The sequence below is a fragment of the Phyllostomus hastatus genome, unplaced genomic scaffold (assembly GCF_019186645.2).
Source record: "Phyllostomus hastatus isolate PE091 unplaced genomic scaffold, TTU_PhHast_1.1 phas_contig_17, whole genome shotgun sequence".
NCBI classification, from domain to species: Eukaryota; Metazoa; Chordata; class Mammalia; order Chiroptera; family Phyllostomidae; genus Phyllostomus; species Phyllostomus hastatus.
Window position 1 is genome coordinate 12,863,109 of NW_025333664.1, and position 13,231 is coordinate 12,876,339.

The 13,231-nt window shown below is 47.6% G+C and overlaps 1 protein-coding gene across 1 annotated transcript in view; it reads left to right on the plus strand.

Annotated features, from left to right (window-relative positions):
• The window catches only part of PTPRT (protein tyrosine phosphatase receptor type T), a 668,348-nt gene that overhangs the window by 167,309 nt on the left and 487,808 nt on the right, over positions 1 to 13,231 (plus strand). The window contains exon 6 of the mRNA XM_045832856.1: positions 3,009 to 3,302. Coding sequence (XP_045688812.1) covers positions 3,009 to 3,302 — 294 coding nt within the window. The remainder of the gene's footprint in view (positions 1 to 3,008; positions 3,303 to 13,231) is intronic.

Genomic DNA, 13,231 nt, shown 5'->3' on the forward strand with positions numbered 1-13,231 from the left:
TGGATTCCTGAAACGCTGCACAGAGCTCCAGGTACTGCGCTTATGTGTGTTTTCCTGGGAAGAGAGTCTGGAGTTTCTTACCAGATTTTCATAAGAACTCACGCATCCCCTAAAGTTCAAAACTACTGGTGTCAAGTTCCTTCAGTGATCCTTCCAGTTTATTCCTGAAATACCTCAAGTACAAGAGTAGAGAGTGTGGGCAGGAATGCTGTCTGAGTCCTGGGTTCTAATGCCCCACCCCTGCCCTGCCTTCTCCTGGTTTCACCGGACGTGAGCCCTCCCTGGGCCTCAGTTTCCTTTCTGCTGACCCTGGTGGTTGCATTTGATGGCCGCAGAGGTTCCTTGCACTGTCTGGTTGGACAGTCACCGCAGACAGAGAGGAAATCACAACAGTCCTCCTGACCCAAATCAACACGGTCTCTGTGCATTTCGTAAAAAGGTGGTGCCTACAAAAAAAATTAGTGCATCTTATCCCAGCTTCTGCCCCTTTGAGCCACTAGTACATGTGACTTTTAAAGAATGCCAGTAATAATCAATGGATTATTAAAAAATAAAGAAAAGACAAATCACTAACCTGATGGCTCTTGGTGTCAGGTACAAACAACACTGATGTTTTCTTGACATATTCTGGAGGAGTCAGAAGGAGAGATGGCTGCATCGCTCATCAGCACTGGGACATATGAACCAGTAAGTCGTCTGAGATGGAGACATTCATACACTCGTGGGAACGTTTGCAACTCTACTCACACCAACCATCAGAAATACATGAAAAGGGACTCAACATTTGGAAAAATTAATACTTTATTTTCTTCCTGGTGGTCATCAATTTACTGCTAGTGCTTGAAACAGGAGAGCAAAAACCATGGTGGAAAGTCGATGGAAGAGAGTTTAAGGTGGCCCCTTGCTCCAGCCCCAAAGCATTGAAGTCGGCTGCTCATAATTCTGTCCAAGGCCAGTCTGTGAATAATTAGATTAAGGAATCGGGCAGGGTCATCACAGAGCTACAGATATCACCCTGGGGGCCTCATTGGAGACTGATGGGAACTCTGGAGAGTTGATGGTGGTGATCAAAGGCTCCGTAGATTTAAAATGCACAGAGGATGAGCCCAGAAATAATCTGCCTGCCGACTTAACTTCTCTACCTGGAACAAATTATCCAAAAATCAATTTGCAAACACCTTTGAGATAACAAGGCCTTGAGAAATAACCTCCATGGCTTTGTAAAGAAGAGCATCTAGCTTGACTAATCTGTTTAATTTCCTTCCCTGCCTAAATGGCAGGCTGTAATAGAGGCAATCTGCAGCTGTCCCTGAAGATTTGCTCTGAGTCACACTGAGACGATATTGTCCACCTCTGTTTCAGAGCAATTATTCCATTTGCGGAGAATCTTTGTTGCCAGGTAATTAATTAGAAAGAAAACACCAAAGGAGCTGAATGAGTTTTATCCATCCAGAAGCTCTCACCTGAGTTCCAAACTGAAACTCATACCTGCCTCAGCCCCCTGAAGAATGCAGAGGTTCCCCCAAAAGCTCTGGAACACACCTGCATTGTACTCCATCCCCAATATCTTTCCCACCCTCCACTTCCTAATTCTGCTCACGGCATCACTAAGTCGCTCGTACCCCTTGACAGATAATCCCACTCCTGGAAGTGGGTCCTAAGAAAATATGAGACAAGCAGGACGGAGTCATTTGCACAAAGATGCCCATGGCAACGCTCTTTACCATAGCAAGACGTGGACCAACGCATGGGCGCATCAGCTGGGGAATAGGTTTTGTGATTAATCGATGGATTATCGTGTGGCTATTGAAGACAGTGATAAGATCTATGAGGTATACAAGCAAAGCCCTTAGAATACAGTAAGGAAAGACGGATGTGCACTGTATCTGTGTGCACCTGGAACCCCCTGGAAAAAGTTGGCGTATGCGAATAGGAACTGGAATGGAACGTGGAGAAAGAAAGAGGCTGTTATGCTGGGTCATAGGGAAAGGAACCTGTTTCCTCTTGCTATTCACCCTCTTTATTGTCGTTCCACTGCTCTGTTTTGCAACAAATAGGAAATACATCCACTTTGGTTTTCACAAAATGGGCATCACGAGGTAAGCAGCCTCCCGAGGGGGGAGAGCCGGTCTCAGGAGGCGTGCAGTTGTGGGGTCTGTCCTTCCTGATCCCATGATCTCGCGTGGGTGACCTGGTCACCTGAGTTCTCAGGGGTTTTTTCCATCAAAATAGAGGTGGCAATGTCCCAAGAACTACACAAAGTAATGCATGTGAGATTTCATGGGAAAAAGTACAAAACACAGGTGGATTTCTGCAGCTTTGCCCAGTGAGAGGCAACCACAAATGCTTGTTGAAAGCCTGGTTGATCTAGCTGAAGATGGAGAACTTAATGGGGGAGGGGTGGCAACAGGTAACAAATGCAATATAACTTCGCATGACTTGACCCTTGACCCTTGACCCCCACCGGGGGTCCTGTGGCCAGTGACACTGTCCCTGCTGGAGAAACCTGCTACAGTTGAGGAAGAAGCAGAATTCTCCCTGGTGCCATCATCCTTGGGCTACTTAGGCTCCAATCACTCTTCGGGAGAACTACTAACAATCTACGGGTTCCTGTAAAGGACGTGTTTGTGAACCTCGGGCTCCCCTGGCGTTTGAGCCAAACTGCAGTCCAGTAAAGGCAGGTTCTCATTTGAGAACTGAAAGCAGAATATTGGCCCAGACAGCTTTGCTGGGTTCTGGATGAACCATTTTCTCACAATTGCCTTCTCTCATCCCTGTCTCTAAGTGAGAGAGATCTGGTAGGTGTTAAATATAGTCACTGATGAAATACTGATTCAGATACTTAAGGTGCAAAATCGTGAAAGTTATAGTAAGACCTGAATGGGGTTAAAAAGGGGTCTGGGCTGTTTTTTCTGGCTCTCTGAAATCCTGTCCCTTTTTCTCACGTGCTTGGTTTCCATTCTGTGAACCATGTGAGCCTCACATTTGTTTCTGATTGTGTCTTTCAGAGCCTCCCACGCCCATCGCGCCCCCAGAGCTGCTGGCTGTGGGGGCCACGTACCTGTGGATCAAGCCCAACGCCAACTCCATCATCGGGGACGGCCCCATCATCCTGAAGGAGGTGGAATACCGCACCACCACCGGCACCTGGGCCGAGACCCACATAGTGGACTCTCCCAACTATAAGCTGTGGCACCTGGACCCCGACGTGGAGTATGAGATCCGGGTTCTGCTCACACGGCCGGGAGAGGGGGGCACAGGGCCACCGGGGCCTCCGCTCACCACCAGGACCAAGTGTGCAGGTAAGAGCCCCCTCCCTGACTTCATTAGCAGAGGCTGGGCCATCGCTGTCCACGGTCTTCCTCTTGGCTTTCCCTGACCATCATCCCTCAGCTTCCTTGATGCAAGTGTGCATCCCGTTGTGCAGGAAAGCCATCAGGGCACTGGTCCTGGCCTGAGAGGACCCGCTGGCTTTGCTGGCATCTCTGCAGACCGCCTCACTCTGACTGTGTGCTCTGACTGTGTGCTCTGACTGTGTGCCCTGAAGGTCTCACTGGGACTCGATCCCTGGGTGCATCTGGTTCCTGTGGTATATCTAAGGTTTCTGGTTCTTGCTGTGTCCCTGAGAACCCCTGCGTTGGGCCTAGGTCCCTTATGAGTTCTTGGTTTTCACAGTTTCCCTGAGGGTTCCTGGTTGCAGTTCTGTCTTTGAGCGGCGCCTGGCTCCGGAAGTGTCTCTCAGGGGATTCCGGAGCTGCTTAGTCACAAGAGCCTCCTGGGTCCATGTCTCCTGGAGGCTCCCGGCTCCTGCCTAGGAGTCTGGGTTGGGACTGACCCTCCAAGGGTCCTCTGGATTGTCTGTCTCTACAAGCTCCTGGCTCAGGGGTCCCTGGGCATCCGTGGCTCCAGCACTTTCTCTGGGGTTCCTGCATGCTGCTTAAGAGTGTCCTGGCTGGGACTGGGGCTGGGAGGGCTCTGTGGATCCAGCTTTATCCCTGCGGGCTCCAGGCCTCCCTGGAGTTTCTCACTGGGGCCGTTGGCTGAGAACGTGTCTCTAAATGTGTCCCTGAGATGTTTCAGCTCTGAATGCAACTCAAGAAATTAAAAGAACTCGATGTTCTTTTTTGTTTTCATATCATGTGGTGTATGTTGTCTCATGTTTCCCCTCTACGTAGCCTTTCAGTATGACTATTTTGATTTCATATACACATGAGTGAATGGAGACTCATTATTTTTAAACGTTTTGCCCAAAGTCATGGCGTTGGCCAGTGGCACAGTCAGAACTCGTACCTGACGCAAATGCCCTTGCTCGTTGGCCTCACTGGCAGGAGCAGGCAGGGAGGTGTGTGCCCTCGTGAGGTGCGTGCAGCTGGGGGTGCTTCACTGGGCGGTCAGGGAAGCCATGGCATGGGCTGTGGGGTCCAAGAGAAAAGGGTGGGGACAGAAAGACGCATCAGCACAGTGACCACCATGACACAAAAAGCCAAGTAAAATACAGCCAGTTCCACTGTGATGTGACCAACGTGTTCCTAAGGATCACCGCACTCGGGAGAGTTATGCAGTGAAACCCCTGGGCTCGTGAGGCGCAACACTTGTGCTCCATCAGGGACACATTAAAAAAGAGAGAGAGACAAACCTAGTAAAAATGGTGGCACAGTTTTGCACGTGAATGCCCAAATGTGCATAAAACGACAATACCTAGGGCGTGTTACCTTAAAACGTGCTGACGCTTGCTCGTGGATGTGGGCGTCAGAGAGGTCGCAGCCTGGGAGGTGCTGTGAGCGGGGGAGGAGGGCCGTCTGACAGTGGGGGAGCGTCACAACCCCGGGTGTGGACGGGTGCGGCTGGTAACCTGGGCGGTGTGCGCAGGAGCAGGTGGCTGCTGGAGGTGGGCGCTCCGTGTGTCCTCCTCCGTGGCTCAGTCCAGCGGGGCGCAGCTTTCTGCCTCACTCGTGCAGAATCACACTGCAAATGCGCAGTTTGTGTTATGCTCCAAGCCCGTCCTAATATGCTGACTGCGATGGAACACATTCACATGTCAGGACAAGAGTTCTAGAGAAATCGACAGCGGCCTTTCTAAAGTATCGCAGTGCTGCGTCTTGGCACCATGTGACCCCAAGTCGGTATTTCCATTGCCTGGGAATGTTCCTTTGAAAGTCACTGAACTGCCATGATGAAGGGAGATGCTGTTTTCTTGATTATTTCCAAAAACGGGGCCTTTGGTAAAATTCCTCGTTGAAACCTGATTATGAAACATACCACTTCAAAAGGACATAAGATGTGTCATTAATTCAGGTACTACCTTATCTCAGCTGTGCAATTCAGTATCCATCCATAAAAATAATTGATTCGATCCTGCCGATGAGACTTTCCTCTTTCCATGGGGTAAATCTAAAAGTTTCCAGGGCTTTTGAGCTTTATGAATGCTACCCAAAGGACTGTAGCAGCCCCCATGGATGTATTGCTGATGATCCCGTAATGTATTTTGAAATTCAATCACAAGATGATCATCTCAATAAAAATTTACGATCTATTGAAAATTGTTGCCGTGACCGTGTAATGGATTTTACATGTTGAAAACACAATTGTCTGACTAGCAGTATAAAAATCATGTATTAAAATGCTGTTTGTGGTTTTATATTTAAGAAAATGTTGATGTTTAAGTTTTGACTAAAATCTTCAATAACCCACATTTTATACAATGTATCATCTAGAAGATTATCTTCTTTCCCACATTACCACTGATAGCAGAATGTTCTTTGCCTCGTGATGAACTTTTAAGAGAATTCCAAGGTTGATAGTCATTTGTGGATGCTGTTGATGGGGGTTGGTAATCTCAGCCCTCCCACCCTTTCCCTATTCATTATTAATCACACCGAAAATGTACTCATTATTTTACAAAACAGAAAATGAGAGAGTGTGGAGTGTGCAAGGTTTAATTTCTGCCCGGAGGAATTTACAGGCTGGGTTGAGATTCCCACAAAACAGCATAAAGGATAAAACATGAACATAAAGTCTGGTATTAAAATACCAAACTTCATAGGAGAACACGGTTGGTGTGGGAGGAGCAATGCTCATGGAATGATCTGGAGCAGTGGTCCTCAAACTGTGGCCCCCAGACCCATGCACTGGCACCCCTGGGAACTCATTAGAAATGCAAATTCTCAGGCCCCACCCTAGACTGAATGATCCTGAAGTTCTTGGGTTGGGGCCCATGGGTCTATGCTTTAAGGAGCGCCCCCGAGGGATGCCGATGCACACCCACATTCAAGAACCACTGACCCACTAACACGCCACCCTGGGAATGCCCAGCATACTGCTTGGTCCTTGAGGCAATTCTGAGAGGTAGATGGGAGGAAACTGAGGCTCAGAATCATCAAGCCAAGGTTACAGAGCTGAGCTTCTTGGCCTAAGGAACTCCCCAGTGTGTGAACTGATGGAGTTTCCTCTGCAAGTGTCCACTTGAGTGTGGGATCAGGTGATAGGGAGACTGGTAGCTATGGAGACCAGGTGAGAATGAATGGCTGCCATGCACTGTAACAAATAGTCCTTTTCACCAAACACCTACTGAACCAATCACTTCCATGTGCCAGACTCTGTGCTAGGCACTGGTGGCAGAGGCTGCCCCGGTAAGGACATGCTAAAAGCAGACAGAGGCTCACAGCAAAAAGCTACAAGTTCAAGCATAGGCCAGGAAGACACCAGAGGGCCAGGTCAGCAAGGGCAGGTCTGACAGGTCACCATCAGGGCACTGGCAAGGTCCAACCCTTAAGTGAGAGACCATCAATAAGACTTTGGCGGCATCCCAGACCACGAGTGTAGAGTTCAGAGTAGGACTTGTAGCCAGGTAAGTCTGAGCCTGGACAGACTGTCGGGTAGGACTCTGGGAATGTGGGGATGGGAGAGGAGAGCCAAAGATGAGGCTCCCAGGCTTCTGGTTGGGATGACTGAGAGACGAAGGGTGGAGTCATGTTCCGAGGTGGAAAGCACAAAAGAAGAGAGCGCGTCTAGGTCTGCACCAGCTCCTGGGAGGCGGAGCTGCACAGCGTCGGTGGTGTAGGTACACCTGGAGCTCAGGTGAGACCGGCAGATTACCTGCCCCTCCGCGGGGAGAATTACCTGATTGCACCTGGATTTTAGAATCAAAGGGACTTCTTAGTACTGATGAAAGCAATTTAATTCTCTTTCTTTATGCTGTTCTCTTGAGATGCCCCATTCATTTACGTTTTCCATTCATCATTTCGTTCCTCTTGCTCCGTTTAATCATTCACCATCGTCCCTGAGATACAGGCCCAGGGAGCCAATGCGGTGATGTACATCAAAGTGCTCTGGAAAGCTCCAAATGCTCTTTAGATGCTTATCATGAAACAAATCATTATTATTTGTTGCTGCTGCTGTTACGCATGTTATGATCATGAATCATCATATCAAAGCAGGAAGTCCGTCTTGCCCATTTCTCTGGGCTGACTGGTGTCTGGAAAGGTGGGCTGTATTCTCTTGCTGTTCTTCATCATGCGACAGAAAATCCCGTTTCAGAACATGATGACCATAGTGTGGGATGGACTCCCAGAGGTTTTCTTGTCTAGAACAATGGGCGGTTTCCTCTGGCACATTCCCAACGGCAGACGTCCAGTGATAGTGTTTGGGCCCGGGGGTGTTGTCAGGTGCCCGCCTCCCACCCCCGCACGGAGTACCACCTCGAATGCTGCCCCCGATGGGAGGTTCACAATCTCCCGTGGCAGACTGTTTTACTGCTGGGGGCCCCGGGGGGTTACTATTACTGTCTCCCCAGGGTTGGCCTGATTATCGTGCAACTCTAGATGGGTCCTTTGTAGGAGCAGAGAGCGCCCACTGGGTTTAAAAGAGGTGGGGCAGCAGACAGGCTGCTAGCATCAACTATCTGGAGTCCCCAAGGAGAACCAAGGGCAATGACCTTGAGGATGGGCAGCAAGGTCAGCAAGAAGGTGAAATAAGAGGTGCAGACACAGCCCTGATGGTCCCTGCATCTCTTCAGCAGGCTCTACTTTGAACGTCCTGGGCACTTTCTCGCTGATGTCTTAAACTATCACCCCGCATCAGACAGAGAAAGTCTCCCCTATTGTAACCTGAATCTGTCTCCATGCAGACTCACTCACGGACCTGGTTTTACTCTTGGGGGACTTACTCCTCCTTATCTCCCGAACGGGTCGTCAGCCATCTGAAGTTGTCTTTTTTAATCTGCAGAAGGCTTCCCTCTTCGTTCCCCCAGAGCAGGGGTGTCAGGCTCATTTTCCCCAGGGGCCACATCAGCCTCCTGGTTGCCTTCAAAGGGCCGAAAAAATTTTAGGACTGTGTAAATGTAACTACTCCTTAACTGATAAAGAGTTGAAATTACATTCGGCCCTTTGAAGGCAACTGCGAGGCTGATGTGGCCCCCGGGGAAAATGAGTTTGACGCCCCTGCCCCAGAGCCCCGAGTGAGCCAGAATCTGGGCAGCCGTCCTTACGTCATGGTTCGGAATCACCAGTGAACAACCCAGCAAGTCAGGGACCATGCAGTATACCCCCATCCCCCGACCCTGTGGTTGCTTCCTCCTGGGAATGACCGGCCACGTGCCAGGCCACCGCTTCTTCATGATCTCACAGAGCTCAGGCCCTCCGCGTGAGAAGCCTGTGTGCCGCCAGAAACAGGACAGAGACTGCTGATTGGGGTGGGGGGGTGGCTCTTCCTATTCCCCCCACCTGTGGGGTGACTGCACATTATACGTTATTTACACGTTTATGGGCTTCTACTTGAACCGATGTGTCTACCGCTCTGTTGTCTCCAGGGGGACTAAAAGAGGGAGGTTCGATGAAGTAACAGTAGTTCATTAGAATTTAGTGAGAAAAATCGGGGCTTTAGAACCAAAGAAAGAATCTGGTTTTTATTTCAAGCTGCCACTTGCTGGCTGGAGAAGAGTGCACCTGCCTGTGCCTCAGTTTCTTCTTTCAGTTTATGGGAGATCACGACACACCACTTTGTTGTGACGCTCCAGTGAGGTACGTCACCTGCCTATCAGAGAACCCAGTGCATAGAAGCCCCTCGATGAACTTTGTTCAGAAATAAAGGTCAGGCCTGGAGAGAGCGAGTGGGGACCTAAGCTGATCTCCCTGCTGTGGCATGATGGACCCTGTGGTCCAGGGATCCTCTAGCTGCCACGCCCCTCTCTCAGACAGCGGTGCATTCGCCAGCTGAGTGCTTCGGGGAGGATGGGAAGTGTGTGGTGGCTGTGCAGGTGGTGTGGCGTCCTTGCCGTGGAGCTGCGGGGCTTGGAGGGGCTGCAATACACCAGATAGTGGAAGGAATGGGAACTGGCCTTCGTCTGATTTTGCCTCTCGTCCCAAGTTAGACAGAAGCCTGTTTTGCAGGCCCTTCTTAGGGGAGGTCAAGGCGAGTGAGGAAGCCTTTTAAAGACCTTTGCAAACAGGTAGAAAAATGAGTTCTGCCCTCTGCAATGAGCATCCTCAGGTAGGCGCTGCATGTCCACCTGGCTTGCAGTTCGAGGGCAGAGTGGAGACAGAAAGAGGGGACAAAGAATTGAGGGTCTAGAAAGTAGAAAAAAGCCATGTACGCCGCCTTGGGAGACCTTTTCCCCTTCCCATAAGCCTCAGCCTCATTCTGTGTACAGGGGGGCAGTGTAGCTGGGGTTAACCCTTAGGGCTCTGAATTAGAAGTAAATGGAACTCCCTTCTGGGCAGGACGGTGGTAGGAGCACAGATGTCTAACTGCCCAGCCATAACCTGGCGAGGTGACCCACAAGTCTTAGGGAAACCCAGCAAGATTAGCCAATAGAAGTCGAATCACCATCCCACCCAGAATCAAAGCAAAATCTAAAGACCAGTGGAGAAATCTGCAGCGTCGTGGAAAACAAGGGAAGGGGGTCGGTCTTCCTTGCAGGCCGTACCTTGCCTGACAGCGTGCTGCAGGCGACCTGGATGGAAGCACTACGACTACCACTCACTCAAAAGGATGTGGATTGGGGATGGTGGCTGTTCTCACACTTCCCCTCCCTCTGGCTTTTAAAAAATATATTGTATTGATTATGCTATTACAGTTGTCCCCTTCCCCCCTTTTATTCCCCTCCCACCCACATTCCCCCCCTTTAGTTCATGTCCATGGTCATACATATAAGTTCTTTGGCTTCTGCATTTCCCATACTATTCTTACCCTCCCCCTGTCTATTATATACCTACATCTATGCTACTTATTCTCTGTACCTTTCCCCCCTCTCTCCTCCTCCCACTCCCCTGCTGATAACCCTCCATGTGATCTCCACTTCTGTGGTTCTGCTCCTGTTCTAGTTGTTTGCTTGGTTTGCTTTTTGTAGAGCCTCTGCCATTCCCTCCCTGCCATGGGGGTGGGGGTGGGGGCACGGTTAGGCCCAGGTGGAGAGATGAGGAATGAGAAAGGGGAAAATCCTGTCCTTACCACACTCCGTTCTGGAGCTGCTGTGTGAGCCAGAGAGTGTCTGCAGGTGAATAGGTGTCTTCAAGGGGTGAGCTGTCATCTCCTCTCCTCGTAGATGCCTCCCCTGACCCTCCCACTGCACACACGGTATCTGCAAGTGGTACTGGTAGCACCCGTCACCTGGCTTATGGAAGGGAAGGAGAAGAGATACAGCCTTTCCCCTTACACCTACAATATGCAACCTCAGGCACTCAGCCCACACAGTCTCCTTACTGTAAGGGCCAAGAGTGGTGTTGGAGTGACCCTTACTCTTCATAAGGGTCTGGTTGGCACCTCCTAGCACTCTCTAAAAGGGACATCTGGCAGTGCCTTAGTTGTCCACTATAGGATGCGGCAGTATTTACTGCTTCTCTTCTTGATTTCGTAGCCTTGGGTGAAATCCCAAAGCAACAAGAAAAGTTAAACATTTTGTTGCTCTTAGATTTTTCTGCAACCCTTTGCTTTCTAGAGAACTAGGACCACCTGGTAGGTGAGATAGTTCAATAAACACACCCTGGTAGATACTCCCCAAGCCCTCCTGACTGTGGAGGCTGAGATGTGATGAGAAGGTGAGCCACAGAGAGGTATTAATGCCAATAAAACCTAACTGTGTTGGTTTATCAAGCTAGTTGACTTTAAAAGAAATAGCTCCAAAATAAATTAAAATTAGAGGTCAGTCATGGCTGTAGCTTTGGAACTCTTGAGCAACAACACAAGGACAATGGATGATTAGAACAATGGAGCCAGCAGCTACCCAATTTGAGTGTCTGTGATGTGCAAGGCCCATAGTGTTGAGGTCACTTTGAGAATTTTACTTGTAATTCCTGCAGCAACCTAGTGGGGTGAGTATAATACTCTCTGCTGACTATGTGGAAGGTAAATGATTGACCCAGTACCATATATCAGCCCAAGTGGCTCAGCTGGGAATTGAACCTTTAATTATATAGTTACAAAACTCAAGATTTTTCTAAGCTGACCCCAGAATCCAGCATCATTATGAAAGCGTGAGGCACCACGACCAAGTTGGGTTCATTCCAGAAATGCACCGATGAAAAATGTCAAATATTAGAAAAACCATCGGTATAATGCCTCATCTCAGTAGGTCACAAGATAAAAACCATCAGATCCTCTGGCGAGAGGCTGAAAAGTAATTTGAAAAAACTCAGCCTTCATTACTGATCAGAATTCTTCGTAAGCAAAGAATGGAAAGGCACTTTCTTATTTCTAGCAGAAAATGTTCTTAAGGCTTCAAAGTCTTCAGAGAATAAACAAAACCAAAAAAATAAAAATGAAAAGCTTATTAGAGCTACTAAGAGGTTTCAGTATTATGGTCCGACTGAAAGCAAGTAACAAAAATCAATAGCCATATGCCAGTAATAACCCTTAAAAATATAATAAAATGCATCCTATTCTCTAATGCAATTAAAATATAAATACTTAGGCGTAAACCAAGAAATGTGCAGAATGCATGTGAAAACAGCACTCCTACAAAACTGGACTGAGGATGTTAAAACAAGACCTGAATAAATGGAGAGACATATTGTGTTGTTAGGTTAGCAAATTTAATATTGGGAAGAGATCTAGTCTCTCCCCAAATTAATTTATGGGCTTAATACAATTGCCATTGAAATCTAATGGGATTTTTTTTTTGAACTTGAAAAAGTGATTTCAAAATGGATGTGAAAGAATATTCAGGAGAAAGGAGTGAAGAACTCCGGGAAAGCAGGGGTGGCAGTGGCTGGGATTTCTTGTGAAATATCAACATTTATTATAGCTGTAATAATTAATCCCAGAGACTAATGCAGTATGTAGTGAGACTGGCTGTTACAATTTATGTGAGTGGAGAATTGCTTAACAATTGTATATTTGTAATTGGGGAAAAAATAGAATCTATTGCCTACATACCATGCTATGCTAAAGAAATTCTGGATCTATTAAGAACTGAATGTAAAAGCTGAAAAAAGCAAAAACTAGCAGAAAATAAAGAAAAATTTGTTCTTGTGTGAGAAGGGACTTTCAGTGAATTGAAAGCAAACAAATATCCCATAGAATCAGAGTTTACAAATTTTACTACATAAAAAGGGTACAAGAAAGAGAAGAAAACTCTTTGCTACTATATTTACAAAATTCAAAAAACAAATGGGTAAACGGGATGTGGGGACATATTTGACAAAATTGTTAAACTTGCATACAAAAGAGCTCTAGCAAGTCAATAAAAATATCATTCTGATACAAACAGAAAAGGCTAAAAGGTATAAACATGCAATTGCCCATCAAAATATGAATAGTAGAAAAATAGTTTGGTGTAAAACAAAATGTCCAGTGTCACAGATAATCAAATAAATGCATTTCTAACCTTATAACATTACCAAAATATATCTATTTGTAATTGATAATTATCAGCATTGGCAAGGAGCAGCGAAGCAGGCTCACGTCGGCACTTCTGCATGTGGGTTAACGGGCATAGCATGCATGCTTAGAGGACGCTTAGCCAATTATTTTTCTAATGAAATAATCAGAGTTGTATTCATAGAGGTCATCGCTGCATTATTTATGAGGGTAGAAACTTGGAAGTCACCTAAATGCACCAGTGACAGGAGAGTAGTTAAATACATTGTGTGTGTGCACACAGCGGATGCCCATGCTGATATGGCAAACCACGTTTTTATAGACTATCTGGTGGCATGGGCCAGCGTCCATGCTATAATGAGTAAAACAAAATCAGCTTGCAAAACTGCACAGGTTATTATGTCTCAAGTGTTTGAAA